Raw genomic sequence first — 22818 nt, 5'->3', positions numbered from 1 at the left:
TGCATAATCTATCTTTGATTCTGTTAATTTTGGTTAACCAATTATTTTAAGCTGAGTTTAATAGGACATGTTTATTTAATGTTCTACTCTAATCAAAATAGAGTATTAGAGTAGAACACTGTATTTTGCTAGTGTATTTTTAGCTTTGAAGATATTGAATTCAGGTGCTTCTGAACAAACAGGAAAAAAAAGGAATAAATTTTCAAATACAGCATGCTAAATCATTGTAACCATGTATTTATTCAAGAGTAGAACAGATTTTTTGACACAGAATTTCTTGGAGTTTGACAGTTTAATACCTGTTTCAGATGGTTACAGGTAGTTCTTGACCTACAACCATTTGTTCAGCGACTGTTCGAAGTTAGGACAGTGCTGAATGCACTGGTGGTTGCAACCAGTCCTTGGAGTTCCAGCTGTCCCAGCACCTTCCTTTCTGGCTTTCCCAGAAAGTCAATGGGAAAGCTGGCAGGGAAGGTTGCAAGTTGCTGGGGTAAGTCCCCAACCCATGCACCCTTCCCCAACCCCTCTGTGCTCGTCCCCCACCTGCGCACCTTCCCTGACCCTCACTGCGCTTCTGTACACTCTCCCCAACATGTGCCACACCCTTGTGCATTTTCTCCGACCCACCCTTGCACACCCAAACTGTGCTGCACTTCTCAGCATCTTCTTGCAAATCCTCCCCAAACCTCACACACCACCTCACTCCCTCACTCAGCCAGCAGCAGCCACTTACCTGCCTGCCGGCCTGAGACTTGCAGCTTCCTGCCAGCTTTCCCACTGACTTTGGTTGTGGGAAGCTGGCAGGAAGTTGCCTCATCTAATGACCATGGGATTTGGTTAACGACAGCAGCAGGGACTGCCGTCACTAAGCAGTGTGGTTGGGCTTTACAACCTTATCACTTAGCAGCGGAAATTCCAGTCCCAGTTGCTGTCATAAGTCAAGGACTACCTGCATTACCTACTAGTCCATTTTAAAATATTATATGGAATTTGGGCAGTCAATTGACATCTTAGATTTCATCTGTTTTTTCTAAGTCTGTCCATTCTAAGAAGTGCTGACCTACAGAGATGAATGTATAGGATGGATTTTGCTAAAATAAACAGTCCTGAAAAAATTCCCCTTGCCATCCAGGGTTGATAAGGTAACCTCTTAGGAGTTTCAGGACAGAGAACTCCTTTGCCTACCTAAAGCTGCTTGCTTGCTTGCTTATTTATTTATTGCTGGAGATGAATCCATGTTGCTTCAAGAGGCTTTTTACACCAAGATAATAGCAGCAGCTCTTCAGAGATCCATTTGTTGCCGTGGTGACATGCCTACTTCTTTTGTTGGCCCTCTCCTACTTCAACATACCCCCTTCCTGTTACGAACCTGGTGAAAATGTCTGCAAGTTCTTCAGAGCTAATCAACAGCATGCATCATTCTTTTCATCTGATAACTATAGCGCAGGGTCCTGTAAGAATCCAAATGGAGTATGAATTGTGTAAAGCTGGGCTAATGGAACTCTATAAAGAAAAGGGCTTCCATGTCAGCAGAGTGAGTCTATGGCAGAATGTAACCTTTTTCGTCAGCTGAAAAGACCAGAATTCAAATTGCACCCTGCCTCTAACCATATTAATACATTAATTCTGTTCCGTTAAAAATGCCTTGGCTATGCACCAGCATTCTTTACCAAAGGGTGGGTGAATGCTATGCTTTGCCTCCAGCTGAATAGCAGAAGGCCCTGATCTTGTCATCTTCCTGTCATCCCCTTTTCTTTCCCTCCAGGAATGAGATGGAAAGACACTTTTTGGAGCTGCTGCAGTTCAATATCAATGTTCCTGCCAGTGTTTATGCCAAATACTACTTTGACCTTCGCTCCTTAGCGGATGACAACAACCTGTGCTTTCTGCTGGAGCCCCTTAGTAAAGAGCGGGCACAGAAATTAGAGGTAATAGTATGAGACTTTTGTGGGGGGCCGTCGGCTTGTGTAAGAGCAGCTTTTGTGGCTGTCGATTACTCTGATGTTGTTTAACATCCTAGTTAAGGAAATTCTTGATGTATACATAATCCATTCTGAGGATAGATATGCACCCCTTGTTCCCACAGTGCAGGAAAGGCTAGGAACGAGGCAATAGAGATTTAAGTAGTTCAGATTTTTCACACATGCTATTAGCTAACAAGTCTGATGCTCTCTATATTTACCACTTTTGAGGCTGTAATTCTCCTGATTAGCTTCAAAATTCAAAGGACGTGTGATGTATCCAACTTAAATCTCATTGCCCATAACCATCTGATGGATCTATGCGTTTTTAGGGAGTTTTTAATGCGTTTATGATATAGACTTCACATGTCTGTTGAGAACTTAGTCCTATTACATTTAATAAGACTTGCTCCCAGGTAAGTGTATATAACTTTTTTTTATCAGCTTCAGAGATTGCTGAAATGGGATCTCCGAGATAAGCCAGTTGTGGGCAGTTGCTGGAAGTACTTTTGCATTACCATTCCTAATGGTGTTGGCGTCATATATGACTGTTGATTTCACCTGGGAAAAAAGCATGGAAAAAAGTAAGGGATGAAGTGTGGTGGAAAATTCTTCCCAGCTGCATTACAGATTATTGTGGTAGGAGAACTGTGGGTATCTCTGCCCGTTCCTGTAAAGTGTCTTGTTGGTATGGAGTGGAATAAGAAAGTCCCTTCAAGTATCCAGGTCAATGGTTAAATCAGTGTGGAAGTACCTTAGAAATTCTGATGAGCTGATGTGTCGTCTTGTGTACTTTCTCTGTGTTAGGATAACTTTTGTATTTTACAAAAAAAGCATGTCATGCATGCTGTTTCAAGGGAGGTGTTCCTGAAAGAGTAAAAGTAAAACAGAGTAAAAATATATTTAAAAGAACTGTGAGACAGAGTTCCATGCAAGTATCAACCCTCCCCCACTTCCTTCCTTTACAGCTGACTCTCTTGGTATGTGAGCCACTGTCTCTTTGGATAAGAAATAGTCTGGGCAAGCAGAGGCTGGATTGATTATTAAAAATCATTATATGAGTCGGGCAAATGTTTTGTGGAGAGTCTAGGAAGAGGTTCAAAGCAAGCTTTGTTTGGAAGTGCACTGAATGGATATGTCTCTAAAGTGCCAGTGGAACTTTTCACTGCAGAGAGGGCTCTAAAACTTCAAAGCCCAATTGGGAATATGTTTATTGCAGCATGAATTTAATGTAGAGTGGGATGCTCTTCCTTCGTTCCCTGACTCTTCATGCAGGAGGGTACAGCTCAAATATGTTTGCTTTCCCTTCAGATTTTCAAAAACCTGGCTATTTGGTTCTTCTTTGCAGGAAAAAAATAAAGTGGATACAAGCATAGCTTTTTTCCCCCCCAATTTAAAAGGCCACTACGTTTACTGGTAAAGACATAGGTGATGCAACTACATTAATGCCAGTTCAGAATCTTCTGGCTCTGATAACCCTAAAAACACAAATGTTTTGTAGGCTATCTCCAGGCTGTGTGAGGACAAATACAAAGACTTGTCAAAAGCTGCTATGAGACGGTCCTTCAGTGCTGATAACTTGGTTGGCATTCACCGTTCTAACGCCATCCTCTCTTGATCAACACAGAAAGCTACAACACTGTGGCACCAGCATTCTTAGCAGTGGGAATAACACCTTCACTCCAAGTTCACCAGTCAGCAGCGATCGTGTCTTCCAGATGGAGGACAGGGTGAGCAAATAAGCCAAGGAAGTTCAGAGCTGGAGGAGTTTAATTCCGTGGGGGAAGAAAAGATGGAGCCTTGTCAAAAGGGCACACTCCCTTTAAAATCCAGAGGTGCAGAAACTTTTAATGAGTCTTTTTCCCCTTTTCTCCTCACTAATCTCCTCAATCCACAGATGTTTGCTTACTATGTAGGCCTATAGCTGTGAACTCTCTGCATTTTAAATAATGACTAGTTTTAAAACTTAGACTTTGAACATTAATACGATAGTCACAATGTTCTTTCCTCTTCGGTAATCCAGGACCCAACTGCAGTTGCCTTTCCAAGTCAGTGCAACAGCCTTCATGCTAATACGGCGAAACATCACTCTGGAACTGATGCTGTAGCATTAGCAAGCGAAGGTTTCTCTCCCTTGCCCTCCTTCAACATGCACACTTCAGACTTCTGTTAATTGGTGCACTGGTGGTCAATTTAGGACGAGTTGCTGAGCAGCAAGCTATATGCTAAGTGTAAACAAGATCATATCATGGGAGAGGGAAATGTTAGGCAGAAGAGCAAAGGAATGGTGTTCTGCACTCGCTAATAAGTAAACAGGTTGTTCAAGGTCTATTTTTTGTCCATTTTGGTGCATCTTATGTACTCCTAGTCAAGCCGTGGAAGAGACAAAATTCATAATATACTTTCTTTTCTTGAAGTGCTGGATAGAGTTTGCCCTGAAATTGCCAACAAATGTGTTGACTTGGCAATGAACAATAAGGCTGCTCAGCTAAATTCTTCCACTACAAACAGTAAACATGTAACAAGTTCTGCTTTTATTATATGCTTCCAACTAGCTTTAAATTCACAGTGGCGAACTCTGGTCCTGATGAGTTTTTATCAATTATTCTCAATTTATAAAACAGATTATTTTTCCTTCAAAACCTAGCATTTAATTATCCTTGTTCTGAAGTAAATTTGTATTGGCTTTTCCTAAATATTAAACTTGCTCTTCAAGAATAGAAATTTGAGACAAATAAATTTGTTCTTAAGAACAGAAGACATAACTAGCCTTCCCAAATTACAGGCCTTCACACTCCCAGGTCACAATATCTGAGTGGTTTGTACTTTAAAACACCCCACGGTGCAGCCCTTCTTACTGTTTGACTCTTTTGGTTCTATTTAATTATGAACCCAGCTTGCTTCTTGAGTGTTCAGCAGCACTCAAATTGTTAGTCTCATTACAGTATTTTAATCTATCAGCCCCAGTCTGTGGCATCAGGTATTGATTATAATTCAATTTTGAAATAAATGCTACATCTTCAGGTGGCTTTCCTTTGTCATGTTTGTATTAAAAGAGAAGCTAATAATAAACTCTATTTTAATTAAGCCGAGGTGTTCTTTGTCTGCTTTGCATTTTTCCCCTCAAGGCACTGGTTCTCTCTACACTAAAACATTGAATGGCATCGCTTGCGTGGGCAGAGCTCAGCTGCCCTTGTTTCTGTGTATCCTAGGCTCCTCTCTCTGCACCAGACAGGCAATCCCTTGGTGTGCTCCTCGGACACGGTACGCTGAAGCACCTGCTAGATTTCATCGGTATATTTCATTTTTTAAATAGGCCCTCTTCCAGTCTTCAGTTCAGACTTGCAGAGTGGTTTGTGTTGATTTAAAAGCATAATATAATGATTATAAAATAAAGGATAGTACACAGCAGCCTTAGTCTGAAACAAAGAAACAACAGAAGGATCCGAGGAGCCTCTGCAAAAAAAAATCTTCATGTGGTTCTAAACACGTTGCAGGGTCAACAGAACCATCCTGTTCCTTGGTACTGCTACCAAGATGCTCCTGCTCCTCAACTCCACTTTCTTTTCCCCTGAAGCAGAGGTATGCAGTGTTTGGATGCGAAATTGGAAAGCCACTCTGTTGCTGCCTTTCTATAACACCTCAACTCCAACACACATTTTCCTAGGATTGTGCGACTTCTGGCAACCCCAGCAAAAGGAACAGCTTCTTCAAGGAGCTGCTGTCAGGTATAGTAAACAAGCCCATGGTAGATTTGAACCACCTTTCCCCTTTCACATCCAAATGCGGCACAGCTGTACTCTGAAGGCAAGATTTTAATATTTTTAAATGACGTCACTCTCCTTAATTATTGGGAAACTCAGGAAGCAGAAAAATATGGGGAGGCTGAAGTATTTCATAGTTGAAAATGGAAGTACATATTTAAAACAGGAGAAACAGTGCAGTAGGGAACCATATATAACTTCAGTTATATTTTCATAGTGGAATTCCAGTTTAGTTGGCGTCTCTACAATTATGTGATAATGGCGTTCTGATGCATAAGAGAGCTCTTGACAGCTAGCAGTGAACCCGTCATGTACACACAAATTTTAGAACAAGCTCATTCAAATATGCCCACTTTGCTGTATGAAGATAATATTTAAAAGGAGCGCAACGTCAAGCATTCATTCAATGTGCTTAGGGGTTTGATAATAAGATTCAATAGGATGCCAGCTCACTTGAGTATTGCTAAATTGCTTTTATATGAGTGAGTTTATTTTGTCTCCAAGGCAATTCTATGCTGAAACCTCTTAAAATGAATTTGGCAGGCAGAAGTAAACATAGGCTTGAGCAACAGAATATATGCCAAGCCTGTTGCAGAATAAACAAGTTGTTATCAAGAAAGTAAAGGGATGTGGCAATTCAAAAAATTAAAATCTCTTATTACGATCATAGATCAGAAAAAATTAAAATATAAATTATAGCACAAAATTAAAATTAGTTGATGGGGTTATTTATTGTTTGATTTCACTTGATTTGATTTGATGCCACCCAATTCCAAACAACTCAAATACAGATTTTAAAAAATGATAGTAAAGGCACAAGATCTGCACCAATGTGGCTACCAGAGAGATGGATGCTCAGTGCCAAAAGCAATGAGCCTGAATTTCAAAACTGCATCTAAGCATGAACACTTCCATTAAGGAGGCACCTACTGAATGCAACAAGGTCATCGAGCTCTGTAGTCCCGTCTCAAATACACATTTTCCTGGGATTGTGCAGAACAAAATACCCCGTGTACTGAAATTTTGTTCTGAGATTGAAACAAAATGCCTCACCTTTTGGAGTTTCATCCTGAGACCCAAACAAAAATACCATCAGTCCTCACTGATAGTAATTGGGACTGAGAACTCTGTCACTAAGCAACGTGATCATAGGATGCAATGTTATGTCACTCTGCTGACTTACGATGGCAGTTCCAGCAGTCCCAATTGCCATTGTTAGGCGAATCCCGCCTGGCCTCAGCATCCTGTAATTGTGTGATCACCATTTGCGACCTCCTACTGACTTCCCCATTGACTTTGCTTATGGGAAGCTGGCAGCGAAAGTCACAAATGGCGATCACGTGACCGCGGAACACTGCAATCGTAATTGTGAGCTGGTTGCCAGGCACCCAAATGATCGCGTGACTGCGGGATGCTGCAACAGCTGCAACTACGAGGCCCCGTCGCATGTCCCCCTTGCTCAGCACTGTTGTAACTTCAAACAGTCGCTGAACGAGTGGACATTAAATGAGGATTACCTGCAGGGCATTTAATACCCTATTGCTTCAAATAATCTGCTGTCCAACAATTGACTTATTTTAAATTCCTTCACCCTACTGTGAAGACTTGGATAGTGCATTTGCTAATAATAGAGAAGATACAAGACCCATCCTTACTATCATCCTCTAGAGTTAGTTAAGATGGGGGGAGAGGAAGTTCGTAAAGCACACATTCAAAGTTTGAAATGAATTTTGGACAGAAGAAAAAGACTTTCTAGTAGGTAAATTATTTTTCATAAGGAAGTTACAGGCTGTAATGTAATGTTACATGACTATATTTTGTATACTGTACTTTCTTTTTCAGGTCAGTTGCTAAATACAAATGTGCAAGTACCTCATCAGTTCCTGTTGCTATGTTGTTGAGCTTTTGAACTGTCAAATGCAAAAGCTGTTGCTTTGATTGAACTTTGTAGGCTATGCCAAATACAAAATGTTTGCATTGGTCAAGAGTAACACTAGTAAGGAACCTCAAGCCAGTAGCCGGAAAATTATATTTGTGTCAATGATATATTGCTTGTGGCTTGTGTTGAATCCACTGCTTATTGCATTTTTTGGACTTAGTCTGTGGCTATTTATGAAGACATGGACTGCAAAAGTTTACTGAACTATTGCTACAGGACAATTAGAAAAATAATCCCTTGGCCAATTTTTTAGATAGCGTCCAGGATTCATCTGTTTTTGTAGCTCTGGGACAAAAAACATGGGAGCAAATGGCTTATTTTGAGTTACCACTGTTCTTGATGGCAAAATATATGAAATGTTTTCAGATTTGTTCTGGTACAACACAACATTGAAATATTCTGAGAGTTTATTTGGAGTTTAGAACACAACTTTTTTTCTGTTTCATACCCCTCCCCGCCTCCAGTAAGAAACTGCCTTAAGAATATTGAATCAAACCATAAGACCATCTAGCTTAGCATTGTCTTCTACGTAACAGTGGTGGATTTCCAGGATATCAACTGTATCCAACCCTACTTTGCCAGCAGTTGAAATTTAAACCTCCTACATATGAAGTGTGTACCACTGAGCTATAGTAATAGGAGAAGCTTCAAATGATTGCTATCTGGTGTTTTAGCAATTTGACTAATAAGGAATTGACAGTTTGGGGAAACTGATCAAAGGAAGAGACAGTAATGATGCCCATGAAAAGTTTTTAGCTAGTAAGATGCTCAGGGTGGCATCATGGGATTCAAGGAAGAGTTAGCTGTTAAGTTGTGAACTACATGTCCTATCATTGGTACTGTTTCACATCAAAGTTCTGCCACGTACATGATCATTGGGCACTTTGCTCCTGTTCTTCAAGTCAACGCCTCCCTATGGCATTGGTTCTAAAGGCTCTATTTTTAGTTGTGTTAAAGAAAGAAACCAGCAAGTTAACCAGAATGCTAGCAAATCAAAAAAATTATACTGTTTAACTGGCTGAGAGTTCATTAAAAATTGATTTCAGTTTAAAAGTTTGGGATAGCATATTTAAAAAACAAAACAAAATTAACGTACATACAATAGTTCCTTTAACCCATCTTTGGGAAGGAGAAAACAGCATACCCATAAAATAATACCTTCAGAGATCAGGAGCAAAAGACTAGAAGTGAGCTTTCTTTCACATTCTGCAACATCACATCTATTCCGACTTGCCACCACCTGAATCATGTCCTCCTCTCAGTAAGGGCAGTTGGCAGGACCTTTAACCACCCTTGGTTGATCTAAGAAGTTACACTGCATCAGCCCTGGTTAGTACTTGGATGACGGATCAGCTGGGAATTCTGGGGCTCTAGGTGTGTCTGGAAAAACTTTAAAAAACAGTAGAAAGCAGCAATGGCAAATAATTTCTGTAATGCTGTCAAGAGAACCGTGCATGGAGTCACCATATGTCAAGCTCAACTTCAGGGCACCTTAACATAGCAAGAGACTAAAATACTTAGAGCTATGAATTTGGTTTCTAGCAGTGAGTTTAATCCTTTCTCCTGCTCTTTCTCCTTTATCAGAGTACATCCACCATTTTTTTCCCCCTAGGGAAAAAAGTAAAGCTTTTTGTTCTTTTATTGCTTTTTATTTAATATTTAATAATATTAAATATTTTATTTTTATTGTATTGTATTATTTATTTATTTTTATTATCAAGGCAGTCTTGACTCCTGGCAATTGGACTAGTCCCTGCAGTTTTCTTGGCAAGTTTTTTCAGAAGTGGTTTGCCCTTGCCTCCTTCCCAGGGCTGAGAGTGAGTGACTGGCCCAAGGTCTCCCAGCTGGCTTTGTGTCTAAGTCGGGACTAGAACTCCCAGTCTCTAGACTGGTGCCTTAACCACTACTCCAAATTGGCTCTCCTTTCTATGCTTACTTAGCTAGAATAAATAAATACATACCCACACACATATACAAACAAATTAGAGGCTGCCTAACTCCACATGATTCTTAGCAGCTTTCACTTTTAAAAGCAAGAAACAGTAAAATAACACAGAACATATGCATCCAGAAGGTAACCACACATAACAGACAAGAAAATCCCACCGGGCCTGGTAGAATAGCCAAGTTTTAAATGACTTCTGAATGTCATCATATGGCTCTTTGGGGAATATTATTCCAGAGGCAGGTGCTATGCCAGATGTTTCTCAGCAAAGCTGTTGCTGTGAACTTGGCCTGCTTTACTCGTGAAGTTTTACTGGGGATCCAGATGATGATGTTTTCCATTTACAGTACTCCCTTGTTTTCTCACTACTGCCATTGATGAGGGCAAGAGAGAATGCTGCATTCGTCTCCGAGCTAGCTAGTTAGCGGCAAGACATCAACATCTCTAAATTATGCTGTGTCTCTCACACAGCTCTATTGTGTTCATTAATCTGAGCATTATCAAAGGTGAACATACCCTTTTCTTCCTTCCTTGTATTTGGGAGCTCTTCCTGAGCTGTTCTAAAACGTGTATGACCCAATGAAGGATTTCCTTCCATGGAGGAGCATTTTCATTTCGTTTTAGGCACAATCTTCTAGCAGAGATGCCTTTTTTCAGTGACAGAAAAAAGTATTTGTATGTTTCAGTAAGCTGGGAGATAGTTGGGTTTGTGGATGATGTTAATCTATCTTAGCTTCCCCTTATGTTTTATAGTAAAAGCTGAAGTCTGAAAAGATAGCTTTCCATATCTACACTAAACCATATCAGACCCTTGGCTCTGTTTTGAAAATAGGCAGTCAAGTTATGAATGGACATTTCTAGACTTACCCAGATATATCATTTTGAACTTGTCCTGCTGGAAGCCAGGGGACATAATTTGATATTCTGGACTTATCCATAGTCCTAAGGTCCCTTCCCCAAATTGCCACCAAACAGTAATTTTTATCATGACAAAAGGCCATGACTGCATACAAAGTGGAGAACAATCATTATTACATGTATCTAATTCAAATACTATTTGAATATTATTTAAAGCTAATATTCCGACAACTTTCTGGAGTTTGCACAAGTGCAGCCTACAGGCCAGAAAAATCTGTGAGCCTTTCTGTAAGCCATTGGATTTTCCCTCTAGCGTGGGTTCCTTATCTGTATGAAATCTTCCCAACCACCAACACAAGTCAGCACTCTCATTGACTTGTTAGGTTACAAACATGTCTTTAAGGCAGTATTTTGAGGAGAGAGAAGGTGACAAATGTATTGTCTAGGTTGGAACATGGAAATGAGAAAGCTACCTCATGACTAGCAAGCCTATTTATCACCTAGTTCCTGCACTTTCAGGAGTTAAAGGGCAAAGCTTCACCTAGTGTAATTTTTCTTTCCCAAACGGGGTAAAAAGGAATTTCAGAATTTGGACAGAAGTTTTAGATGTGAAAAGATGCAGACTGTTTTTTGTTTGTTCGTTCCATGAAATGGAAACACTAAGCTCTGGAAAACATCAAGTTGGGCCAAATACTAGCTTTCTTGCTTTTACATGATTATATTGTTTTGGGGAATCAAACACGTGCTAGCATTTTGATACAATGAACTTTTATTTAAATTGAAGGGGGGGGAACTGCATTGATTCTAAATAGCAATTTGAAGGGGATCTCTTTTTTGTTTGTAATTTAATACTAATGGTAGCTTCGTAGTCCTACCCTGATGTTATCTTCTGAGCTTGGAGAAAGGGATGAATGCTTCTTGTAATTTTAGAATCTAAAGTTCAAATGCTCAAAGCCTAGCCACAATTAGGGAAAAGCCCATCTTGGCCTTCTCCTACACAACTTTCCTCACTTGTTAATTGTGGCCTGAATGTATTTTGAGAGTTGCATTCCTGTGACGTAACGTTTTTATTCATCATAATCACAAACCATGAAAACACAATTATGCTTGACTTTGAAGGAGGGGTACCTGCTCTATTTAGTAAAGTCTCTAAATATTTTGTCTGTTTTTTATATTTTCAAACTATAACATGTGCACCTATACTTAAGATAGTGTTCTTAAACCACTGAGCCCAATGCATATTGTATTGGGTCACTTCTTTAATGGTCTTAGATAGCTTGTGCTTCTCCTTTGCCACAGTTCTGGGCTTTGATACAGAATTCTAGAGGACACAATCCACATTTTTTAAAACAACACTGTCTGTTGTGTGCAGCATTAAGTCACCTAAGCCATGTTTCAAAAACTCAAGCCAGTTCATGGTCCCATATTAAACAATAATCTCCTAAATATGTCAATCATTACATTTAAACATTTATTAAGGTGGCAGACTGAAGTCCATTTATTTCTTTTTTTTTAAGCTTTTTACATAATTTTTATATCTCTGTTTAACCTTTTGGCATGGCAATGTTAATCATACTGCAAGTAGTATGTAAAAACTTCATTTTTACAAGGCACAGTTGAGAGAGCAGTATGACCTAAGCATGAAACCAACTTTAAGCACAGTGATTTAATGCCCTAAACTTTCATCCTGTTATCTACAGCTTTGAAATTGTTTAACAAAAATGGACAATCTTCTTCCAACCCGTATCTGACATTCACGCTAGAGATTCAGAATATACAAACTTATATCTTTGAAGACAACTATACAGCTATTTACATATTATACTACATGGTGCAATTTGGTCTTATAATATATTAGAGTACACAATGCCTTAATTAAAGAAACCCTGTAAAATCTTGGTTAGAAGAACCCTTAACTGTCCAAGCTAATAACGTACTTGATAGTTTTCTGCATTGGAATAAAATTTTGCATACTGTTTGTTAATTTTCTATCTTTTTTCAAGTCATGCCTTTTCAGTTTTCTTACAAGGAGCAGTAATGTTCTTAAAACACCAAGCATGTAACTTTGATTCATCAAAGCCCTCTTCAGCCATGAAATTCTATAGATAGATGTGTGCTCAGCTCCCAACTTCACAGCCTTGGTGGAGAAGGTGTGCAACAGAACTTTAAGTTGAGTTGAATACTATTACAGTTTTGCTGCAGTCTTTCCCTGTCAGCATGAGGTTGTCCAGGGTTATCACCATGGATCATGTCATCTTTTATGAGTGGCCTTATTTTACCACTGGAAAAAAGTTCAAGAATGCTCTAACTGTATATATATGGTGTCTATTATTAAACATGTATGACTGGTTATTTTCAGGCAAACATTTATACCTGGAATTAGAACTCACAAAAATCACTCTATTGTCTAGTACCCTAGCTTTTGGGGCCAAAAAGCCTATTTGCAATCTTGGGAGAATCTTAGATATTCTCCAAAAATGTCTGCCATGGAAGGAGGCTCATGTGGTCACAAACTTGCTGCTATACATTTATGGGGGCCCATCAACAAGCACCCAACAGACAGAAAGCAAATTTGTGAGGCTGCTCCAGCCCCCTAGCTTTTCTTCAGGGTAGATGGTAGATGGCAATACAGTACATCAGCAGACACCATTTTCTTTGTGCAGGTTTCCATTAAAACTAGGTACTTAAAATCAGGTGGTGTGAGGACACTGGCAAGCACTGTATGGGGTGTCTGCAACTGGTGCGGTTGGATGGTGAGGGACCCTTGATGCACAGCAGCCTAGCATGGCCCTGAGAAAAAATGTTTCTGCTGTTCACCTGGCAGGCTAAGAGGGGACTTTCAAATATTTGGCAAGACATGTAATAGAGCAGTTGCCCTACTGGGAATTTTACAGCTTGGACACATCTGATCTAATTCAAGTAAGTGCTGCAAGATGAGCAATTTTATACTTGAATGGATGGTATCTTTCCTGCCTCCTTTTGTTCAAGACATAGCAGATTGGGGAAAAAAGTTGTGATAAGTGAGATGAGGATGCTAAGAATTTTCTCCAAGCCCTTTTTATTATATATAAAACAGCCAGATTTAACTTACTTGCAACACTCAAAAAACTATTCTTTGTCCACCTGGTTGGGCAGCCCCAAGATGCTGCTAAGGAACAAAAGTGGATATTGGCCAGCAATGATGTAGATCTTTGCAGACAGTTGGGAGTGAAGTCAAGTGCTCTAGCTTGAGTGTCCCATGTGTCCACACAGGGCATAGAACAACTATCAACAAGTCATTCCAGATGAAATTCCAGATTTCTCAAATGTCTGACACACCAAACAACTAGTGGGTAAAACAAATGAATTTTGTTATTTTAAATCAAGTAAATATTATTCCAGTCATAATTTTGGCTATGAGAGTGGATTCTGATTTTCTTTAAGTATGAAATTAATATACCACTCAAGAATTGTTAAGCTGGAGCCTTTCCTACCTAAGAAAGGACAGTGAATTCAAAGTATATGTTCTAAGAAAGCATCTTCTCTGCTATACATTTCCATTAAGTAGGAAATGAATCTGAATAATGGAGTAGAGTTGATTAAAGCATTTCCAATCTAGTCATGACAAAAAGTAACCAATAAAGTTTAGTGTGTTTTTAATCTAGAACTGCCTGATGCAACTCTATATATGATGTAAATATTTAGTACTATCAAGTTTTAGGACTATCTGTCAAGGTGAACAAAGCTGTGCTATTCAAAACTGATTCTTTCTTAGTGAAGAAAATCAGAAAGCCTAAAGATGAAACTCTCCCAGTTATTTAATTAGTGACACTGCTCTACAGAATCTTTCTTGAAAATTCAACCTATTGAATACAGATAAAAATTCAGAAAACACAGAGGTGATGGGTTCAACATAGTCCTGTTTTTAAACTGAATGGGGCAGTCTATCAAATATGCCAGGACCAGGCAGCCAGGACTTGTATCATAAGAGCTGAAGTCAAATGTCACCTCTATGCATTTTCAGTGCAGTATGGCCTAGAACGGTTCTCCATTCAATACTAAACATTCAGGCCCTGTGCGTTCTACATCTTTTTCTGTTGTGCACTGGTGAGTAGGCACCACAATGTCAGAACTATGGGCTGGAAGAAGCCAAAAAAAAATTATTTATCTGCCTTCAAGGCAGGATCTTTGACTTATCCCTCATAACCCAGGCTTAATTTGTTAAACAGAGAAGTGAAAACAGCATTGCATGAAGTGAGGAAGGCATATGTGCTATGAAATCAGCGAAAGCAGCACTAGATTAAGAATTCCTTCTTCAGGTATGACACTCAACAAGGTGGCTGAAGGCAAGTTGCTAGAGTTCAACGTAGCTGACAGAATTGCTGCAATTTAATCCAAGTTGGGATCTTCCCAGGAGCATAATAAGAGATATCAATCCTGCAAGCACTTAAAGTCGCTAACCCTGCCTATGGAAAGCTCCTTCAGAGTCAGCCCCTTGCCTGAGAAATCTGGGGCCATTTCTAGCTTAGGAAGCAGCATCTAGGCTCCAATTACATTAGTCTTTAAGATTACCATTCTATAACCCAAGTAATCCTCAAAAACCCTGTAACTGTTTTATCAGTAATTGTTTGGGTTGCATTAAAGATCTGTTAAATTATTCAGTGAAATAGGAGCCATATGAATCTTAGGCAATCTTAAAGGAAAAAAACAAAAAAAGAACCTTGTATAAGCTTCTATGGCTTAGAGTCCGGTTCATCATGTAAGTGAAAAGTGATACTCAGCTGCAAGGCTATAGTCCACCCAAGCTTAAACTGCATCTGTGGGACAGCATCTGATGAAATGGACTCAAGATCACAAAGAGCTTTGCCATAACATCCTCAGTGGTCTGTATAGTGCCACACAATTGAGAAAAAGCAGGGCTCCTCTTCTGGGCAGTTGCTTCAATGGAAGAGTTAGTGCTTGCAGTTGGAGAAGCCAGCTGGACTAGTTCATATCTTACTTACAGAACTGACCAACTGTAGAACCTTTAACAAAGACCATCAATATTCCGTCCCAGCAGCTCCTGCTGCTACTTTCCATAGACCAGGAGGAATGGGGCAAAGTATTGCTAACTCCAATCCAGGCCCCAATAACTGTGGCCAGGTTTCTGCAACCTCCTGGTCTAACCTCCATTCAGGCTCCTTCTACTTTAGACATGTGCTGAACATTTGACCCTCAGTGCCATCAACCTCTGCTCCAGGAACCAGATGTGACCTTTTCAAGTGGCACACTTGTTTTTAGTTAACCACGGCCAGAGTGCATATGAGGCTTTCCTGGAAAACGAAAGCTAGATTTTCATTCTGGCAGCCTCCAGCCCGCATTATCCCAACAGCAAAGGAGACACTGTGTGGTGAGTCTTCCCCTAGAGGCCACAGGTCCCTTTCTCTCCTCAGCGCACAAGCCAAGTGCACTGGCCATAGAGACCTGGGGTGGCAGACTATGTTGACTTGCTGAGACAAAAACTCTTGGAAAACAGCAGAGCTCCTTGGAAGGAAGGTTCAGGTGAAAGCTTTAAAGTGCAGGGTGACTATTAATAATCAATGCTTTTTTTAAAAAAAGCAAGGCTACTTCACCAATGAAATATTGGCAACTTTAGAAAGAAAATCTGGGGTGTTTCTAATCTTTTTCTCAAGAATTGGGAATGTTAATCAGCCCATGTCAAGCATTTCTAGCACCGTATGTATGTCTACTCAGAAGTAAGCCTCACTGAATTCAATTAGACTTCTGTAGTCAGCTTGCATAAAAATACAGCCTCAATGGACAGGGAAAGAGTGAAACTTGTGAAGAGTTATGTCGAACCACAGGCATGAGGTATAAACCATCCTTAGAAATAATGGCCTATTTAAAAAAGGAAACGCTTGCTATCTACTCTCCAAGGCTATGCAGTATACTCCGTGTATACTTAAAGTGCTAACATTTGGAAATGAAAGAGGGACTTTTCTCCCAGCTGTTTATTGCTGCAGCTAATACTGTTTCATATTAGTTAAGAGATGGCAACTTCAGAAGAGTTACAAACTGCTTGGGGATATGATCTCTAGAAAGTGAGATCAGAATGACCCCTGCCTGCAGATCTTTCAGTCTTCAAGGATGAACTAGTGGTCCTGCTTTCTAAGGGTGGAGTGGGGAAGGGATAGCGAACTGCTCTCTCTGTCCCTGCCTGACAGCCAAACGTTAACACTGAGCAGCACAGAACTTTGTACCAATCAGTGGCAAACAGGAAGTGGAAATGCCTCTCCTGTCTAAAGGCTGTGCTGCTGCCAATTTACTTGCAACTAATTCCCACTGCACTCAGCAAAGCATCAAACAAGCTGCTTATCTCCTGCCAGATGCTGCTTGCATCCCTCACTGTCAAGCGTGAATAAGCTTTCATTTGTAAGATTTTACACCGCATATATTGCCCTGTGTCTACTCCAAAGAAAGCAGGACTGCATTCAAACACTTGCTAAGTTAAGAACATGCATATGGTTGCAGTAGTAATTGCCAGACTGTGACCATTAAAAGCCACACATATTTCCCTTTGCAAAGAGAACAACAAGGGCTGTGAGCAAGGCGTGTGCAGGATCTGTAAGTAATGGGGCTTGGAATCTTAGGTTGCCTTTCCTATTATCATTTGGAAATCAGCAGCCCAGGAAAAACACTCACCTCCATGTTTTAAGTGACTGTCTGACATTTGATCTGGCAAAGATCTGGATAAAAAAGGATGAGGATAGATTTAATGCCAGCTAAAACTAAAACCTGAAACTGGACTCTGATGAGTCTTAATGTCACAACTGAACATTTCACAGTAGGTCTTCCCCTTCAAACGGATTCCATTTGTTTTTTTCAATCTGAATCTGTAGCTTCAATAGAGATTAAGACCACATTACTAGAACATAATGGATGAACAATGACTGACGGCGCGATCATTTCTCAAAGTAACTAGCAGATGCCTATGAGAGTCAAACTAGGTATTATGTGGAGACCTATCTTCTCTGACTTGGGATTAAGTCCCATGAAGGCGACAGGATTTGCTTCTGAGTAAACATACACGTTCACGCCTGCACTGTTTGCTTGCTCAAAAGGATAGTTGCCAAAAGGAACTCAGGAACTGCTTGAACTTCAGGTTGCTTGTTGTTAGTAATCGGTTCAACTCGAGCTGCTTTTCTCACAGTGGACAAAAAGGACAGGGCGAAAAAGAGCTGGAGTTAAATTTTGAATAAAGCACTTTGAAGAGAAAGAATTAAGAACCTCATCCTCCCCGCTGCTGTACTTTCACTCTCCCTTGCAGCCTCCAAGGAATTTTTTCATTATCAGAAAGCAAAACCCAAGCCCTGTCAGGAGACAGATTTACCCAATTCCTGTCGCACATAGTTTGACTCTACACACACCTTACACAAGGGGCTTTCTACCAACTCTGCAATCTCAACCCTTGGCCAAAGGCAAGATCTTCTCGCTCGCCTGTGCATGACCCACCTCCTCTCCCCTCTCTTAGACCGGAGGCAAGCCCAGGAGTTCCACAAGGAGCAAAGGTTCCAGTTGGGCCCTGGGATGAATAGTGCTTACCTGCCCCCCAACTGGCCAAACAAGATGCTTTTTCACACATGGGACAGGGGGACTTGTTTGTGGTATGAAGCAGAACTGGGAAGCCCAGTCCTTGCTGTCAGCGCTATGTTGGCTTCACTGTACATGGTGGCGCTCACGGGCTTCCCTCCCCTGCAACATCTACCTGTGAACTGCTTCCAAGACTCCAAAGTCTTGCCTGACCAAATCCAAACCCCAGAGGTGATGCCCACCACCAGGCACATGAAGTACTTGAGCATGAAAACAGCATAATCAGGCTTCAGTCTGGACTTGTCTCCAGGGCAAGAGCAATTCTGAGCCATCTCCCATTTCTCCCGGTAGTGCTGCTCATAGATGTAGCAAGCCACCACAATGGTAGCCGGGACAGTGTAAAGAACAGTGAAGATCCCGATGCGAATCATCAGCTTCTCCAGCTTGTCAGTCTTTGTGCCCCCTTGTTTAATCACATTCCGAATTCGGAAGAGGGATACGAAACCGGCCAGCAGAAACATGGTCCCAGTGAAAAGGTACACCACCAGCGGAGCTAGGACAAAACCCCGCAGCTTGTCCACATTCTGGTTACCCACATAACAGATGCCAGCTACAGGGTCCCCATCAACTGAGCTCAGGGCCAAGACAGCAATGGACTTCACACTTGGGATAAGCCAAGCTGCCATGTGAAAATACTGGGAGTAGCTGGCAATGGCTTCATTCCCCCACTTCATCCCAGCCGCCAGAAACCAGGTAAGAGACAAGATCACCCACCAGATGGAGCTTGCCATGCCGAAGAAATAGATCAGGAGGAAGACCACTGTGCAGAGTGCAGGCCCCGTGGTTTCATAGTGTATGTGGTTGTAATCTTTATTGCAGGCCACGCTAGCGTGACCCACAATCAGCCGGATGATATAGCCAATGGATACAAAGAGATAGCAGGCTGATAAAAAGATGATGGGGCGCTCAGGATACCTGAACCTTTCCATGTCAATCAGAAAGGTGGCCACTGTGGTGAAGGTGGAGATGAAACAAAGGACCGACCACAAGCCGATCCAGAAGGTGGCAAAAGTTTTCTCATCTTGGGTAAAATAGGGCTGGAAGCAAGGAATGGCACAATTGCGCACGTGGCCAGTCTCAATCTTGTTGTAGAGCGGGTGGGTTTCTTGGGAGATGAAGACTAAGGGCTCTTTGCAGGCACATACTCTCTTGCAGTCACCACTGGTTAGGGGGGTGAGGTTTCTGTGGATCCCTTTGGAGGAGCGGGTAGGTTTGGTAAACAGCGGGGGCAAGGTTGTGGCTTCCGTCTGGTTGTGATCCATGCACAGCATCTCTGTGTCTCCCGGAACCGGCAGCTTATCACAGTTCATCCTCTCTGGCCAGGCAAAGCCGTACTGCCTCATCAAAGGAGAGCACCCAGCTTTGGCCCTCTCACACACTGACCGGCAGGGAGGCAGAGGCTTGGCATAGTCCAGCAAGCAGATGGGAGTGTACATGCTGCACAGGAAAAATTTCAGATCCAGGGAGCACTGAATCTCCACCAGGGGCCAGAACTGGTGCACTTCCAGGCCAGCTTCATCTTGCGTGTCGTGGTTGAACTGGTTCGGCATGTAGGTCAGGTTGTAGCCAATGCCCTTGCACATGGGCACGGTGATCTCCTGGCAGACGATGGCTTTGGACGCAGCGGGAGCAGGAACGGGAGCCTTCAGCAAGAACAGCAGGAGGCTCAGCAAGGTGTCTCTCGGACCAGGGCAAAACCCGGCCATGGCAGGGCGCACGGGCCGCGCAAAGCAGAGCGAGCGGTTCCTCCCGAGCGAGCGGCTCCTGCCTTCCCTTTAACCCCGCCGGCTGATTCCAAGGCAAGAAGAGCTGGACTCACAGGTGGCGCGGTCCTGGAGAACGTCCAAGGCCCCCCCGACCAGCCTTCTTTCCCCTCCCGAGGACCCCAAGTCTTTCCATGGCGAGAGCGGTTGCTGCCAACTCTGCGGAGGATTCGCTGTTCCAGCAAGGCAGGTGCGCGCGGGGGACAAGACCCGACAAAACAGAAAAAAGGCGAACTCCATAACAAGCCAGCGCGGAGGCCCCTCGCTCCTTCGCTCTCCGCGTAGAAGTTCAGCGCAGAGAGCAGGGCTGGATCCGCCACCGCACCGGGAAAAGTTTCGGCTTAACTTCGCCCTCGGCAGGGTACAAAAGTCCTTTCGGGGAAGATCCCGCACGGAGCTGAGCAGGCTCGGGTCGGCCCCGGGCGACGGCTGGAAGGGCAGCTGGCGCGCGTCCTCCTGCTCCCGGTCCTTTCCCGTTCCCAAGAGGAAAGTTGGTCAGCGGGGCCCTGCACCGGTTGGCGCGCCATGGAACCGGCCGGCCGGCCACGCCGCAGGAGCGGCCGCACGGAGACGGAGCGGACCCCCCATGTTTCAGTCGCCCCCTGAGTTAAACACCCGACGGGTTCCTGCCGCCTCCCGGGCCCGGGCTCCTTGATCGCGCAAGACCCCGAGATTTGTTTCGGGGCCCCCCACTGGCGGGGAAGGCGACACACCACGCGCAGTCAGCGCCCCCCGCTCGCCTCGATCCACGAAGTCCGCCAAGCGCCACCGCAGGCGACTGGAGCTCCCAGCCAGAGCCACCTGCGCTCTAATGCCCGGCCCGCGAGACCGCCCCCCGGATCCGCCCACCCGGGCTGGAGATCAGCCCGGGGGCCGCCCCCTCGCCTTCCCCGAGGGAGGAAGCGGCAGCCTAGGCAGCCCCGGGCGGGACAGCGCGGCCGAAGGTTTCCTCGGCCAGCGGGGCGAAATTAACTTTTGGAATTCGTAGCCCCCGGAGGTGTGAGAGGCTGTGGCTGCGATTAAGCATGTTTACTGGAGGCAGGTCCGCTCAGGCTGCTTATCGCCCTAATGAAGCCTCTGCCTGCAGAGACAATCTGTCAGCGGCGGAAGGGTCAAGAAGGGAATGGGCTTTCCAGCCACCACTGGGTGCCGAATCGTGTGTTGTTCGGCTACGTTTTCCAAACGCTGGTCTGCCACTTAGGCTAATGGGGCAAAACTGCGATTGCAGCATTATAGTTTATTCTGATCTTACAAGAGTAATGGGTGAATGCAGAGGCCCCAATGAAAGCCCAATCCAACCACACCACAGGTCCTGCTAGCAGGGCACCCCATTGCTCCAGATGGCCAGCCCAGCGTTCCCAAGACATCCATGTGGGTGGCTGCCCATCTTCCTTCCTGAAAGCAGTCCTGGGCAGCCTGCAAGCATCTTCCCTCTCTGTGAGCCTGGAGGTTCCCTGGCTGTCCGGAGGCCCATTCTGTCCTGTGTGGCTTTACCTTATCCCCCCTGCAGATTCACGTAAACCACTGTACAATCTCAGATGCCCCCAGTTAATGATGTGATGTATGAACAAGTCCTGTCTGCTCTGCATTTACTGGTCATGGAATTAAGAGAAACTGAAGAAGCATCCATACTTTTTATCTCCCCTCCCTCCTTTTTTTAAAGAAGTATGTCTGTAATTTCAGAAGATCTGCTAAATATGTGTAACTTTTATAGGCCCTGGTTGACAATTATTATGTTTATACATCTCCTTTCCCAGTCTACAACTGGCTTTGGCCATACTCTGGAAACAGTGGGATAAATCTGACAGATTAATTCGAAATGTGAAAGTCCAGGCAACAAACAAGAGCCCCTGGCAGTCGTGCTACTGTACGGATTATTTCCTCTCTTCATGGCAAAGTAATTCTCATCCTGTGTCTTCTAAGTGAGTTGATATCCAGTGAGAATTGTAGGTCAGCACATCTGGTGGGCAACAGGTCGGGAGAGGCTGCCAGAACAACGGGAAGGGGTATATCTCTCTAGATTGTCCAGTACAATCTTGCTCCTCATCCTCTTTATCTTGCAGCATTAGCATCTCTTGGTGAGTGCTAGGTGCCTTAATTAAAATGGCATTTGGAAATGAGGTTGTTGATAATTACTGAAAAGCCATCTGGGACATCTAGTTCATCTCGTCATTCTCTCTGGAAATAGGTGGGTTTGCTATTAAAATTACATCAAAACCAGAAGATAAATTGCCATATTGGTTCCTTTCTCCTGTTGTTGCCAAGCAGATGCATCTGAAATGCACAAACACATCCATACCATTTTATTTATTTATTTATTTATTTATTTGGTGCCTTTGGGTCAGTGTAGGCTTCTGCCTGGCTTTGTGTCCAAGGTGGGACTAGAACTCAGTCTCCCAGTTTCTAGCCTAATGCCTTCACCACCACACCAAACTGGCTCTCATTTTACTACTTTTCTCTACTTCTTGTGTCATAAATGTCATAAAAGTGAGCAGATGGTCAATTGGTATCTCCTAGTAGACTATCAGCTTTAGTTGTTTAAAAATAGCAGTGATAAAATGGTCATCCTGCCCTTTCCCAGTTAGGCTGCTGAGTTAAAGAGTTAGGAGTGGATGTCTATGCAAAATATCTCAGCTCATTATCAAGGTTGAGCTGGAATCCTGCTCCTTCAGTCCAATTTTTCCAATCATTCAGTAGAACATATACCTACTTCTCAAAGAAGAATGACCCAAAATAGGAACTGAGTTGTTCTGCCTTCTCTTTAGGTTATCAACTGATTGAGCTGCTGCTGCAATTCTTCTCACATTTTATTTTGCATGCACCTGAAGCTCTATTGTTCTTTACACCGTTTGCTAATCTCAACTCATTCTAAGCTTCTGGTTTCCTGAAACCATCTCTGCAAGTCTAGTTTACCATTATGTGTGTTTGTCCTTTCATTTTCAGTTTTTTTTCATTAAACAACTTCTGCAGCCCACTGGCT

General features: G+C 42.8%; 2 protein-coding genes across 4 annotated transcripts in view; one reads left to right on the top strand and one right to left on the bottom strand.

The window, feature by feature from the left end:
- Window positions 1-5033, top strand: part of CCNYL1 (cyclin Y like 1) — a 37381-nt gene extending 32348 nt beyond the window's left edge. Inside the window, exons 10-12 of one of the 3 annotated variants that reach the window (XM_088135605.1) lie at window positions 1766-1928; window positions 2406-2545; window positions 3463-5033. In XM_088135605.1, the coding sequence (XP_087991731.1) occupies window positions 1766-1928; window positions 2406-2516 (274 nt within the window). In that variant the 3' untranslated portion in view covers window positions 2517-2545; window positions 3463-5033. The remainder of the gene's footprint in view (window positions 1-1765; window positions 1929-2405; window positions 2546-3462) is intronic. The other 2 variants (XM_088135604.1, XM_088135606.1) reach the window with 2 other exon arrangements.
- On the bottom strand, window positions 3648-20621 carry FZD5 (frizzled class receptor 5). Its single transcript, XM_015889010.3, has one exon. It carries the CDS (start codon window positions 19779-19781, stop codon window positions 18060-18062), a length of 1722 nt encoding a protein of 573 aa, XP_015744496.1. The 5' UTR covers window positions 19782-20621; the 3' UTR covers window positions 3648-18059.
- Between the last annotated feature and the right edge of the window lie 2197 nt (window positions 20622-22818).

This window comes from Python bivittatus, unplaced genomic scaffold (genome assembly GCF_059951505.1).
Source record: "Python bivittatus isolate LINGU-HERP-01145 unplaced genomic scaffold, Pbiv_v1 ctg000200_np1212, whole genome shotgun sequence".
In the NCBI taxonomy this organism is placed as follows: Eukaryota; Metazoa; Chordata; class Lepidosauria; order Squamata; family Pythonidae; genus Python; species Python bivittatus.
The sequence above is the reverse complement of the archived record's forward strand: the minus strand, read 5'-3'. Positions and strand labels throughout refer to the sequence as shown.

Bases quoted from the DNA above. Each gene is read 5' to 3' on its own strand.
- FZD5 (XM_015889010.3), bottom strand. From the start codon at position 19,781: ATGGCCGGGTTTTGCCCTGGTCCGAGAGACACCTTGCTGAGCCTCCTG.